Source organism: Vicugna pacos, chromosome 7, assembly GCF_048564905.1.
Source record: "Vicugna pacos chromosome 7, VicPac4, whole genome shotgun sequence".
NCBI lineage: Eukaryota > Metazoa > Chordata > Mammalia > Artiodactyla > Camelidae > Vicugna > Vicugna pacos.
In genome coordinates, this window is record NC_132993.1 from 13,717,189 (window position 1) to 13,730,911 (window position 13,723).

At 39.4% G+C, this 13,723-nt stretch overlaps 1 protein-coding gene and 1 long non-coding RNA gene across 3 annotated transcripts in view; one reads left to right on the forward strand and one right to left on the reverse strand.

Annotated features, from left to right (window-relative positions):
- The window catches only part of TRIM24 (tripartite motif containing 24), an 88,713-nt gene extending 86,476 nt beyond the window's left edge, over positions 1-2,237 (reverse strand). Inside the window, exon 1 of one of the 2 annotated variants that reach the window (XM_072964371.1) lies at positions 1,552-2,237. In XM_072964371.1, coding sequence (XP_072820472.1) covers positions 1,552-1,915 — 364 coding nt within the window. In that variant the 5' untranslated portion in view covers positions 1,916-2,237. The remainder of the gene's footprint in view (positions 1-1,551) is intronic. The other variant, XM_072964370.1, reaches the window with a different exon arrangement.
- Positions 2,238-7,556: 5,319 nt separating this feature from the next.
- On the forward strand, positions 7,557-10,747 carry LOC140697310 (uncharacterized). Its single transcript, XR_012074227.1, has 3 exons — positions 7,557-8,223; positions 9,945-10,067; positions 10,442-10,747. It is a non-coding gene; the product is annotated as an uncharacterized lncRNA (long non-coding RNA).
- Positions 10,748-13,723: the final 2,976 nt, after the last annotated feature.

A 13,723-nucleotide genomic window follows, 5' to 3' on the forward strand; every position in this document is an offset into this window, starting at 1 on the left:
TTGCAAGCTAACAAAGTAGCTTACCATGGATGCTGGTAGAAGACACAAGACTCATGGGTTAGAGACAAAGGGCAGTTTATAACTTCCAGTAATAACATAAGCCAAAGCATCAACATTTTTGCACTGGTGCAGGGCAAGGTGAAGAGAGCCAGTTGACACTTGCATAGGCAATGGGTTGTATTACAGGAGGGGAAACATAAGCTTTGGGAACCCTAAGCTTTTATGATGGGCAATAAGCATGCCTGCCTTTTATTCCAGAAGGAGGCATTTATCTCTGTTATACTGGAACATACGCATGCCTGCTCTTTGCTCTGGTGGACCACACTATCTTTCAAAGCTGTTCCTTATAGGAGCATCCTTTTAAAAAGAAACAAAGTCAGTATCTCTCCTAGCAAGACCTGCAGAAACAGAGAGACCCTGGAAAAACTGTCTTTCTCAACTAGATACTGTTCCTAAGGTATAATCAAATCAGGAGTCTACCACTACAGTCTATTTAAAGCATCAATTTCATATGTTCTTTGACCTAGCTCAATTATTTAATTAGCATTTTATCTTGAATAGAATCAACTAGTCCCTTTAAAAAGAGAAATATGTATTGAAAACGAATTATTTCCAGTTACTTTGTATGTTTTAAAAGGAGGTGCTCAAATATTTGCAATACTAACATTTAAAAACCTCGATTATTCTATTAGAAACAATTTACCGTGCTTACTTTAACTAACTTTAAGTGTTTCAAACCTGTTAACATTAGCAACGGAAACTACCTGTCAAAAGTGTCGTTACACAGTAACAAACACCACAAAGAGAACGGTAACTTCAACATTTCCAACTGCTGTCTACAAAATAAAAGAAAATGCTGCACCCCAAATCACTTTGTTCTACTTCTCTTTACCATTTATCGTCTCAAAATAAAATATTCGAAAGAGAAGGACAACAAAACACCGTCTCTTAGATCCTTTGTCCCCACTAGAGAGGAGAGAACTGGGGGCTCATTAAGGTAAATAACCCAAAACAAGCAAGACTGAAACATGCAAGACGGCATCCGATCTGCAATCAGTCATCAAAGAAAGTCACCAACACTTCATCTTCATCCCTCCCTTCCCCCCTCCAGCTCAAATAACGTGGGTATGCACGAGATGATTAGGATCATATGGACCCGGACAAAGCTTTGGGAGGCAGAGGGTAGCAGTTAACTACATGCAATCTGCAAAGGACCCGAGATACAGACCACAGCCGACTCCGACAGAGGTTTTCAAAAGTGCGGGTCGCATGGGCCACTCAACCCTGGGGGAGAATACTGGGAAGTAGGAGCAGCAGCAGTAGCGCTGCCAAGTCCACAGCGCCCGTGGAAGTTGCTTGCGGGCCGCGCGGCACGCTGCAGAGCGCGCGGGCCCTCCATGTCACCGCTGCCAGCACAGACCCTCCTCGCCCCTCCCCCTCCGCGCACCCCGGGCGGCGGCGACATGACAGCGGGTCGCCGCACCGCACCAGGGCGCCGGCCTCCCCAGCCCCTCCCGGGCTCCCTCCTTCCGACCCGCGGCCAGCGCTCACCTTGGGTAGCGAACGGCGAAGAGCCGCTGACCGGCGAGCCGGGGGCGGGGACTGGCGGCGGGGTCTCGGCTGAGCCCAGCATGGGCGCGGGCAGCATGAGGTAGCGCTGGGGCGCGGGCAGGCAGCGCTGGCAGAAGGAGTGCAGGCAGGGCAGCAGCTTGGGCGCCCGGCTCTGGATGTTCTGGTGGCACACGGCGCAAGTGTCCAACAGGTTGAGCCGGGCCGCTTCGCCTCCGCGCTCCGAGTCGGGGCCCTGCCGACTCTCGGCCTCGTTCTCCCCGCTCGGCGCCGCCGAGGGCCCTCCGGCGGCCGCCGCCGAAGCCGCCGCGGCCGCCGTCGCCGCCTTCTCCACAGCCACCTCCATTGTCCTGCCCCCGCCGCCGCCGGGAAAGGAGGAGCGCGGTCTCTGCAAGCAGCCGCCCCCGACGACCTCCTCCTCCTCCTCCTCCCAGGCCGCTTGGGCGACCCGCAGGAGAGGGAGGCAGGCCCCGGCTGAGGAAGCCTCCTCAGGCCCCGGGGATCCGCCTCCCGGGTGGCGCGGCCGGAAGAGGGGATCTGTCAGCAGGGACTACTCCTCGCACCGGGGAGGCTGCCCCGTCTGCTTCGCCAACCGCCGAGGCGCTTGTCGAATCCGCCCAGCCCGCCCTCGCCTCCCCGCCTTTCTCTGGGGCCCCCAGGCCTATCTCAGGCCCCGCCCCCGCCCTCCCTCTCCCAGCAACCGAGGCAACGGCAGGGAGCGCGCCGCCCAATAGCCGTCTCGCCTGGTCGGGGGGCGGGGCCTGCCGAAGCCCGCGAGGCTCCGACGGCCCCGGCGGGAGGCTGGGAGGTGGGAGGGCGCTTGCCCAGCTCCGCCCCCCGAGCTCCTGGAACCGCGGCCTCTGATTGGGCCTTTGTGTGTGTTTAGCTCCTCTTAAAAGATTAAGTGTTCATTTGTTAACGACCGACCATCTAATTCGGTCCGCCTGTGTTAGCTCCTCCTATGGGGCGGAGCTTCACTGTCTACCGAGCGCTGTTAATTAAGTAACTGCTTCAAAAACTCTTGTTTTACTGCTGGAGAGGGAGGTCCTTGACAAGGAGTAAATATGGTGGGAGAGTCAGAGATCGGCCAAATAAATACAGTAAAGAGCAAACAAAGAATTTTTAAAATGGAAAAATGTTGCTTAAATAAGATTGTAGAGGCAGCATGGATTTAACCACCTGAATTTATTTATCTCTATGATAAACGATGGAGTGTAAGAATAAGGGAGTGAGATTCTCTTACCAGCTGGAAATTTTTAGAGGATTTACCCAATGAAAAAGGTGAATTTCAGTGATTTGGTTTTTAAGTGAATGAAAATGGTTCATCCTCCAAGGAATTAATATATATAAATTGTTTGGAAATGTCTTTATTGCATAAATATGGCATCATTACAAGAAATAAAAATGCCAATACTGATATCTAAATAATTATAAAATATTTTTTCACCCCAACCCTCCACCCCCCAGTACTTAGAAGTTACAGACATTTTCGCTCTGAAAATGGTCAAGCTTTTAAGGAGCTTGAAGTATAGGATCAAAGTAGGGGAATAAAGCCTTTGTACACACATGACTGTGAAAAACAATTGTATGGAAGTGCCATTTTTAAGAACACATGAAGTGGTGCTGGCCCTTTGAGGAGAGTGAGATGGGGGGGTCAGGAAAGGCTTCGTTAAAATTGAAATGATCTGGAAGAAGAGATGGCAATGGGGGAGGGCAAACTCTAGGCATCTTCCCTCTTCCTCAAGACTTTACCTTTCCCAAGTTATTCCTCTCCCCCAAACAGATCCTTAAATCCAATCTCCATAGGCTTCCAGAGTGAAGTTTTCCTTATAATGACATTCAAGGGCTATTTATTTTGTGTGGTAGTAGTTTCTTAAACCTTAGTTTGCTTAAGAATCACCTGGCAAATTTGCTTAAGAGCTGGTTCTTGGGCCACTCCCCATATTCAATTTTAGCAGCATCTCCTGATTGTGATCTGGGTGGTCCATGAACACCCTTAGAGAAACAAATTTATCCTATTGTCCCTCCATGATTTTACCACTATGCACCTCTCAGGCAGAAGCGCCCACTGTTCTCATACTTTATGCTCCAGCAATTTTAACACTTCCCTGCTTTGCACATGCCTTTCACTTTGTTTTCAAATGCCCTTCCCTCAAAACTCATACTGACCTACTGTCCTCCTAAACCACCCCAAAGTTCATCACTCCTTCCCCAGCACTCATTCTGTATACTACGTTTTTGTAGTTGCACCTTGAAAATCTTCCTATAGGAGGAAAGCAAGTTCTTTATTATAAAGTAATGATTTTTATATGCTAATAACTCATTATAGAGGTAGTATATAGGATTCCAGCAGATTGGTTTTTTTTTTTTAATATTGCGCTATATGAGCTGTTTGTATATTCTAGAAATTAATCCCTGGTCGGTTGCATCATTTGCAAATGTTTTCTCCCATTCTGTAGGTTGTCTTTTCATTTTGTTTATGGTTTCCTTTGCTGCGCAAAAGCTTTTAAGTTTAATTAGGTTCCAATTGTTTATTTTTTGCTTTTATTTCCATTACTCTAGGAGACGGATCCAAAAAAATATTGCTGCAATTTATGTCGAAGAATGTTCTGCCAATGTTTTCCTCTAGGAGTTTTACGGTATCCAGGCTTACATTTAGGTCTTTAATCCATTTTTAGTTTATTTTTGTAGATGGTGTTAGAGTATGTTCTAATTTCATTCTTTTATGTGTAGCTGTCTGGTTTTCCCAGGACCCCTTATTGAAGAGACTGTCTTTTCTCCACTGTATATTCTTGCCTCCTCTATCATATATTAAATGACCATAAGTATGTGGGCTTATTTCTGGGCTGTCCATCCTTTTCTATTGATCTATGTGTTTCTTTTTGCTTTTATTATAAGGTTAGGGACTGCAGAGGGGAAAAAGAAAAAAAAATAACAAAAAACTCAATAGATTAAGAGTAAGTCAAAAAGAGGACCAAGAAAAAGAAAAGATGAGAACAGAAAAGATAATAAGGGAACAAATGAAGGAAAAAAACAGAATAAAAGGAAAAAGCAACAACTGTTGGAGATAACGTAACAAGAGAGGGAAAAGAAAAGTCGAGTAGCTAGGAGCTATAAGAAGAGTGAGGAAATCCATGACTTCTGTGAAGCAGAGTGAGAAATGAATGACTGACCCAAAGCAGGAGTTTGAAAGGACTCTGAAAATGATGACATGGTTTAGTTTTAAGAAATAACTTCGAAAAAAATTTACCCTAACACAACTCAACATAAAGCACAGTAATAACAGAAGCAATTTCTACTCTTTAAGAAATATTTCACTTAATAGTAGAATTTATTGTACACATTTTGACTTTTGAAAAGTGTCATTCCTTTGGGGTTTTTTTATAAAAAATTTTTTGACTTTATTTATTTGAAGCAAATCTTTATTTGTTAAAAAGCTTCTGTTTGCTTTTATGGTGGTGATATGTATCAACCATTACTTTTAGTTATGCCTACTTTTCTGCTCTATAATTTGTTTTTAATGTAGTCCAAAGATTCCCATCATTGCCTCCCTAAATCCCCCCTACAAAGTTCATTGCTACTGGGGAGCATCTTTTCAGAATCTCTCTACATAAACATATTCTACACATACACACCCACACATGTATAATTTTACATAATTGGAATCACAATATACATGATTTTAGAAATTTTTTTCAATGCTATTGATTAATTATGTCCTTGAAATTCATACACTGAAGCCCTATCCCCAGATGTGACTATATTTGGATATAGGTCTTTACAAGTTAATTAAGGTTAAATAAGATCATAAGGGTGGAGCCCTAATCTGGTAGCATTGATGTCCTTATAAGAAAGACCAGAGTGCAGAGCCTGCCCTCTCAATCTCTCTCTCTCTCTCTTTCATCTCTCTGTCTCTGTCTGTCTCTTTCTCCTTCTCTCTCCCCCAAGCATATATACCAAGGAAAGGCCATGTGAAGACCTAGCAAGGTAATGGTCTGCAAGCCAGAAAAACAGCTTGCACCAGAAACTTAATTGGCTGGAACCTGAATCTTGGACTCTCCAGTCTCCTGAACTATAAGCAGTAAATTTTTGTTGTTTAAGCCATCCAGTCTGTGGTATTTTGTTGTGGCAACTCAAGCAGACTAAGAAACCCAATAATACATGTAGACATCTATAGATTTATAAAGCCACTTTTAATGACTACCTATGATTCCATTATAACAAAACTTATTGCAGAAAAAAAGCTATACTGACAGATATGTAAAGTAGTATTAGTTAACCTAGGGGCTAAGCTGGTATGACAATTTCTGCTTCTCAAAGAATATCAAGTTTATTTCACTTTCATATAACATGTCCCAGGGCAGGTCCACAGCTCTGCTTCTCAGTCATTCAAGGCAACAGATTCCTTCTAGCTTGTTATTCTGCCATCCCTTAAAATGTTGTCCTTGTCTACACGGCCAGATCTGACATATAAGCGTTGTGTTTTCAACTTGGGAAAAAAGAGAAACTGGCAGTTTTCCTCAGGTAACACAAAAGATATGTACTCACTTCCACTGACATTATATTGTTATAGGGCCACACCTAGCTTCCAGGTGAGCTGTGAAATGCCCTCTTTAGTGGAGTAGTCATGCAGCCTAAATCGCCTCTCAGGGAACAGGAGATTGTATTAGTAAAGAATAAAGGATTAGGGAAGGTTGGATGGGGCAGAAATTAGAAATCAGACATATGATTGTTTGCTGCATTTCATTCATCTCTATGACCTTAAATTAAATTTTTAGAAGTGGAATTCGTAGATTAAGGGTTGCACAATTAATATCTCTACATGTATTGATTGCCACACTGCCCTTCAGAAATAATTTATCTTACACACCCACTATGTTATAAGTGAATACCAATTTCCTTACATCTTTGCCGTTATTCTAGTTAACCTTTGCATTCTGGATGTCTAAAAAAGGTAAGTCATTATTTTTTGGTTTTTTATGTTCATTTTAATTAATTAATTAATTAATTTTTATTTATTTTTTAATGGAGGTGCTGGGGATTGAATCCAGAACTTCCTGCATGCTAATGAGCTCTACCACTGAGCTCTACCCCTCCAAAAGATAAGTCATTATTAATTTTATCTTCATTTCTTTGATTAGTGCTGAGACAGAACATGACTTCATACATTTAGGGGCATTTGCATCTGTTTCATTTGTGATTGCCTGATCATGGCCTTGGCCTATTTTTCTGTTGGGTGTTCACCTTTTTCCTTATTGTTTTCAGAGGAATCATTGTTTACCACATACCATATTGCAAATTTTTTTTCGAATGTGTCATTTATCATTTTTAAAATTTTTGAAAAATTTATTTGGGGGGAAGTAATTGGGTTTATTTTTAGATTAATTTATAATTAAGTTTATTTTAATTTAATTATTTTCAGTGAAGGTACTGGGGATTGAATCCTCATGCTCACTAAGCACGCACTATGCCACAGAGCTATATGCTCCCCCCATCTTTTAATCTTGTGGATTTTTCTTCTGGACAAAATTGTTAACTTTTTATGTAGTCAAATTTATTTTTTTCCTATGGCCTTTTGACTTTGCGGCATATTCAGAAATGCCTTCCATCCCAAGATTATACAAGTCTTCATGCATATTATCTTCCAAGGTATACATTTCAATAGTTACATATCCATATGGTTAAGAAATAAAAATAAAATAAAGCTACACAATGGAAAATCTTACTGTTACCCCTAACGTCTTCTGTCTCATTAACCTAATGACTCTCCTCCTCTTCCGAAAAATTCACTATAAACTTAAAATGAGAGCAAAAAAGGCAAATAACATATTAGTGTATTTTAAAAATATTATTGACCTCATGGATCCCCTGAGAGGGCATGAGGGGATCAGAGACATTTTGAGAACCACTGGTTCAGCCAGACACTAGCAGGTGAAAAGACTTTTCGCAAAAGCTAGCTGAGCAGATTAATTTAATAAATAATTACATACTGATTCCATGATTTTTTATTTTTCTTAACATTTTTTATTGAGTTATAGTCATTTTATAATGTTGTGTCAAATTCCAGTGTAAAGCGCAATTTTTCAGTTATACATGAACATACATATATTCATTGTAACATTTTTTTTTCTCTGTGAGCTACCACAAGTTCTTGTATATATTTCCCTGTGCTATACAGTAAATCTTATTTATCTATTCTGCATAAGCCTGTCAGTATCTACAAATTTTGAAATCCCAGTCTGTGCCTTCCCATCCCCTGCCCCCTTGGCAACCACAAGTTTGTATTCTATGTCTATAAGTTTGTTTCTGTTTTGTATTTATGTTTTTGTTTGTTTGTTTTAGATTCCACATATGAGCGATCTCATATGGTATTTTTCTTTCTCTTTCTGGCTTACTTCACTTAGAATGACATTCTCCAGGGACATCTATGTTGCTGCAAATGGCATTATGTTATCATTTTTATGGCTGAGTAGTATTCCATTGTATAAATATACCGTATCTTCTTTATCCAGTCTTCTGTTGATGGACATTTAGGCTGTTTCCATGTCTTGGCTATTGTAAATAGTGCTGCTATGAACATTGAGGTGCAGGTGTCTTTCTGGAGTAGGGTTCCTTCTGGATATATGCGCAGGAGTGGGATTCCTGGGTCATATGGTAAGTCTATTCCTAGTCTTTTGAGGAATCCCCATACTGTTTTCCACAGTAGCTAGTGATTTTTAATTTTTACAACCTTTTCCACATGACTGTTTTGTAGTATTATTTATTTTTAAATTAAGCCATTATAGAAGTTTGGAATGAAGTATAATTGCTCCTGCATAAACTGTACCCTGTGCCAACGCATCTTCTCCTGGTAACCATGGTGGCAGTTTGTTGGATATACTTCTAGACACTTTTCCTGTGTATTTTGCATACATTCAGAGATGTGTATTCAGAGACACATGTATTTGGAGCTTTAGCTTTGTAATCCTCCCACCCCCCAAATCCCAAGCACACATAAGTAGGATTATGCTGTATAGACTTTTTTTTTCTGTAACTTGTCCCCTTTACTTTACAGTCTGAAGATCTTTTCATGTTTTTACACTTAAATGTACTTCATTCTTTTTAACAACCACATAATATAGTAACAACTCTGTGACATGGATGTTTTATTATTTTGAGGGACGAGAGGCAGGAAACCCAATTCATTCTTGTTTCCATATGGATGACCAGTGGTACCAATCATTAAATGATTCATCCATTTCCTCCTCATTTGAAGTGCCACCTGCAGCTTATATCAGATTTCCACATATGCGTGGGTCTGCTTCAGATACTGTTTTGTTGATTGACTTGTCTATTCCTGAATACTATTTTAATTTCTGTATCTTTATAATATGTATTGCTATCTAAGAGGGTAAATCCACTCTCCCTTTTATTTCTCTTTTCAAATTATTAAGACTAGTCTTTTTTATGTGAATATAACTTGTTGAGCAAATATATTCACAGTTTCTTTTTTTCTCATGTTTATTTTTTATTTTTTATTTTTTATTTTATGTGAATATAACTTGAGCAGATATACTCACAATTTATTTTCAATTTATTTACTAACCTAATGCTGAAATATAGTTGATATACAGCATTAGGTTAGTTTCAGGTATCCTATATAGTGATTTGATATTTGCATACATTATGAAATGATCCCCATGATCCCTCTAGCAACCATCTGTCCCCATACAAAGTGATTACAATATTATTGATCATATTCCTTATGCTGCGTCTCATATCCCTGTGGCTTATTTCTTTTATAACTGGAGATTTGTACCTCTTAATCCCCTTCACTTGTTTTGCCCCCACCTCACCCTCCCTTGTTTAGACTATTCTTCTATGTTTACTATTCCATATACTTTTTTTAATGAGAAAATGAAGTATCTTTACTATATTCCATAGTGTATTTAAGGAGTTTACTTCTCAGAAGCAAGTTGAATAAGAATACAAATACATTTTTTCACATACATATTCTAGTCAAGACCTATAATGTAAACTTTAAACAAGCAGGAAGCAGAAAAATTATCACATCACTATCCACATACATTTTTTATTCAGTTTACCAAATTCCATAAAAAATCCAATTGTGATTTTAAAAAATGAAATTATCTATTTTTGAACAGGAGCTACATGGGCCTGGTGCAAACTTCAAAGTGTATATGTGCGTGTTAGGAGGCAGTCATAGCAGATGGCATGTAGATGCTAATGTCTAGCAGAAAATTAATTTATAACCCTTATGTCTTTGGTCTGTATCATGAACATTAAGTCTGTCTCTGGTTTGTGCCTCTATTTTTCTCAATCTTTTTTTTTATTATAGTTAATTGTATATATAATTGTATCTCTCTCCCCAACAGAAGTGTGGGCTTCCCACGGGCAGCATTTGTGTTGACTTCTCTTTGTAGTCTAGTGCCAAGTGTCCAAACACCTGGGACGGCATTAAGGACTGAGAAAAAGAATTGGTTTTGATGTGTAGGAAGGTGAGCTATATTAAGGCTGGGCACAGCAGGAATACACAGTGAAAACTGGAAACAGTTGTCACTTAAAATATATAAACAATCATCTATCTCCTAGAAGGAAAGGCTTGATTTACATCAAGGTCAATCATCCCTGAGTTCCAGGAAAATCACTCAAATTTTGCTTTAGATGTGCAAATGCAAAGTAGTGAGCTTTTTTGGAATGGAGCTGTGGCCTAGGAGCTAAAATTGCTCTTCATAATTTTATAACATTTGTCTTAATGCTGGGCAGAATTATGTATCTGAATATTATGTTTCCTTTAGACTTTCATTTAGAGAAATGTTTGTTTCCTAGATTCGAATTGTCCCATGCAATCACTTCTCCATATTCTTTGTAGTTCTATCATTTAAGCTGTTACTTGCCTGCAGAAAATCAGAGAGCCCCTGAAGAATGCTGAAACAATGTGCAGGCCTGGTCACCCCTTCATGCTAAAGAGGAAACTGTCTAAGAGACTACATGGATCTTGGTGCTATTTGGTATAGACTGGACTGTTGATGGTGAATGGTTTTATTCAAGACTGAATATCCTGAACTTTGATAGCACTACTAATGTTGGCTTACTTTATTCTTATGTACCACAATACCTAGCATATAGAAAACACACTGAATGGTTCTTGAATAGATTAAATAAATAAATAAACGAACTGTGTTTGGAGAAATGAAAAAGCAAGACCATATCTGTGGCTGACGGTGGGGATTCCACTGAGGGTCATAGAATCTCCAGTCTGTGGGGAAAAGTCGATCCAGGGAGGAAAACAGGAATATAGGATATGGGTAAAGGGAAACTGTATTCCACTCTGAGCTGGAATTCATGTCTGGACTCCAGGCATCAGCATGATAGAGCTGGCTTGTACTGGCTAACAAGAACTAATTGCTGAATTTTCAGGAACCTTGCGAGTTGGTTGTTAAACCATTAGTAGCTTAAAATTGGCCATGGTCAGAATATTTCCACCATGGAAATCAGCAAACACATAAATGGACACAGCCCCAACTTCCCTACCCTCAAGCCAGTCAGACATGTACCAGCACATCACTGACTCCAGGTAAAGATGGACTCACAGTACATCCCAGACATCCCTCATCTGCCTGGGGCAGTCTCAGTGTCCACCAATTTTCCTGATGTAATTATTAATAGCTCCTCTTTCACTGTTGAAAGTATCTAGTTTCATACTAGACAGTAAATATTTGATTATTCTAGCTTAAGGGCACTCCCTTAAGGAGCAGTAAGCTGGCCCTTCAGGATGGCAGGTAGCCAGGCTCAGGGACTTCTAGTTCAAGACCCCAATTGGGACTTAGACCCATGGAGTCTGAGAAACACCATTTACAACTATCCTTTTGTTTAACATCTTTAATTCATGCCTCCAAACACTGGTGTTGATTAAGAATTTGTTTTTAAAAACTGTTTTTTAATCAATTGTAAAGGTGAAAAATTATGATGCTTTGACGAATCTCAACTCAAGATCCCATATAGTTTTTTGCAGAAAAATAAATAAATAATACAAATAAATGTATATAAGTAATAAACAACTTAAAAATCTATAAACATGATTTGTATATAAAATGAAATGTACTTGCCAAATGATGAATTAAAGACCTGGTTGTGGTTGGTGGAGAAAGAAGCTGGGGAATCTTTCTGAGGAGGTAGTGAAGAGGGCCCTAATGGACCTTCAGACAGACATTCAAGACCAGAGTGAGATGCACTTGATAATAATCTCTTTTTTCTGGAGACTGACAATAGAAGAAGCTCCTTGTATGGGCAGGATCGATTTCCCAGCACGTATGACTGATACAGAATTTTTCTTTATCTTCTTATAACTTGCAAAACTTCTACACACAATATGGTGAGCTCTCCCTTAAAAATATTTAAAGTGTTTTATTTTTTCTACCTTTTCATTCTGTTTGCCACACAAACACCTTCTTTCTGCACCATTTTTTCCCAACTAGTATTGGAACCTTTTGGAGGTTCATACAACTTTGCATTCGGAAGGCTCTTAAAAAATAAAGTTGTAATGCAAAAAGCCCTTTAGGGCAAAATGAAGGCTAAATAGAAAAGCACTTCAAAACAGACTGAAGAATCCCTCTCCCTTAATGCACATGAAATCACATGCAATTCAAAAGTCAAGCACAGCGCACAGCTCAGATTTGTTCCACATGGTGCTCTTTAACTGGAAACTGTTGTGTCAGGTCAATTGACGAGCGGGTCTTTGTCTGAACCTGTAACATTGAAATGCTGCTGCTTATAGGACATTTATTTGGAATGTTTTTGAGGGAAAAAATGTTATCCTGGAAAAATGGGTTGCCAGAAGAGTGGTGTTATGGCTACTGTGGTGAGAAGTTCTAAAGACCTTCTAAAGCTTCAAAGAGAAAAAAAAAAGTAGGCTTCTCGACAGCCATACAGGAAGCTCAGAGACAATGCGGGGAACACTGTTAAAATTACGAGGAAAAAGTATTACCAGTCCCGAAAATTTTTCTATATTATTCACTTGATTTTTGCAAAGATAACATCAGTTCGTATCTTTATGATTATATGTATTCTTAATTGCTCTCCAGCCTGAAAAGTAATCTCATGGGAACAACGTCTCTGTCCTATTTTAATGTTATAATCATAGTAAATCATTTTTAATGTTATAATCATAGTAAATCACACTTTAATGACTGGATGCCCTAGAAAGTTGTGAAGTTTTTCTTGAGCAGCCCCGCCTCCTCTCATACTGGCCTCGCAAGAAGAATTATTCTCCTTTCCAGAAGTCCAATGTCACTTATTTTGTATCATGATTAATTGTCTTCTCATTAGATTATGAAGGTCAGAAGCTCAGTTTAATTGTCTCACTACACCTACTTGCCAGCACAGGACCTTGAACCTGGTAGGTGCTGAGTAGTTCTGTGTTAAATGTTGCTACACCTTGAATAATCTTTTATCTTTGGAAATCTTTCTAAAAATTTTCCATTATTTCAGGCTCCCTCCGCAACATCATTGCTACCTCAGAGTAAAAAGAGGAAAAGTTCTTGCAAAAGCATGATATCCTACAATTTGTTGCCTAGGGAAAAAAAATTCATGTCAAAATCATAAGGTCCAATCACACTTTATCCTCTGAGAATATTTTCCTTCTTTTATGTAAGTATCAATCATTAAGAGAAATAACTCTTTATTACATTCAATTCATTATTCATTGCTCATAAATACTTGAATTAAATCATTCTAGATGAGATTTAGCAATAAAATATGCAATCTGAAGTCTTGCTTTCTATTGGAATATTTGATTTTAGAAATTATTAGCCCTTAGACTGGTGAGCATCCATTCCTTGGAAATGAGAAGCAATATCCATTTAGCTTCTACAGAAGCTGTCAGCTGCATGACCAGTAGTTGCTGTTTCCTACTTCTTTTTATAAAAGCTTAATATTATAAAAGTGCTAGTGCATTGGTGGGAGTATAAATCAGTTCAGTTTGAAATAGGTCACTTACACATTTGACCCAAACATTCTCCTCATAGAAGTTTAGGTTATGGAAAAAATAGTATGCACAAACTTAAACAATCACATAGGTAGAGTTAAGAAAAAATCACAGCAATAGTTACAATAGCCAAAAAAGCAGGAACAACTGCAAAACCAACACTGAGGT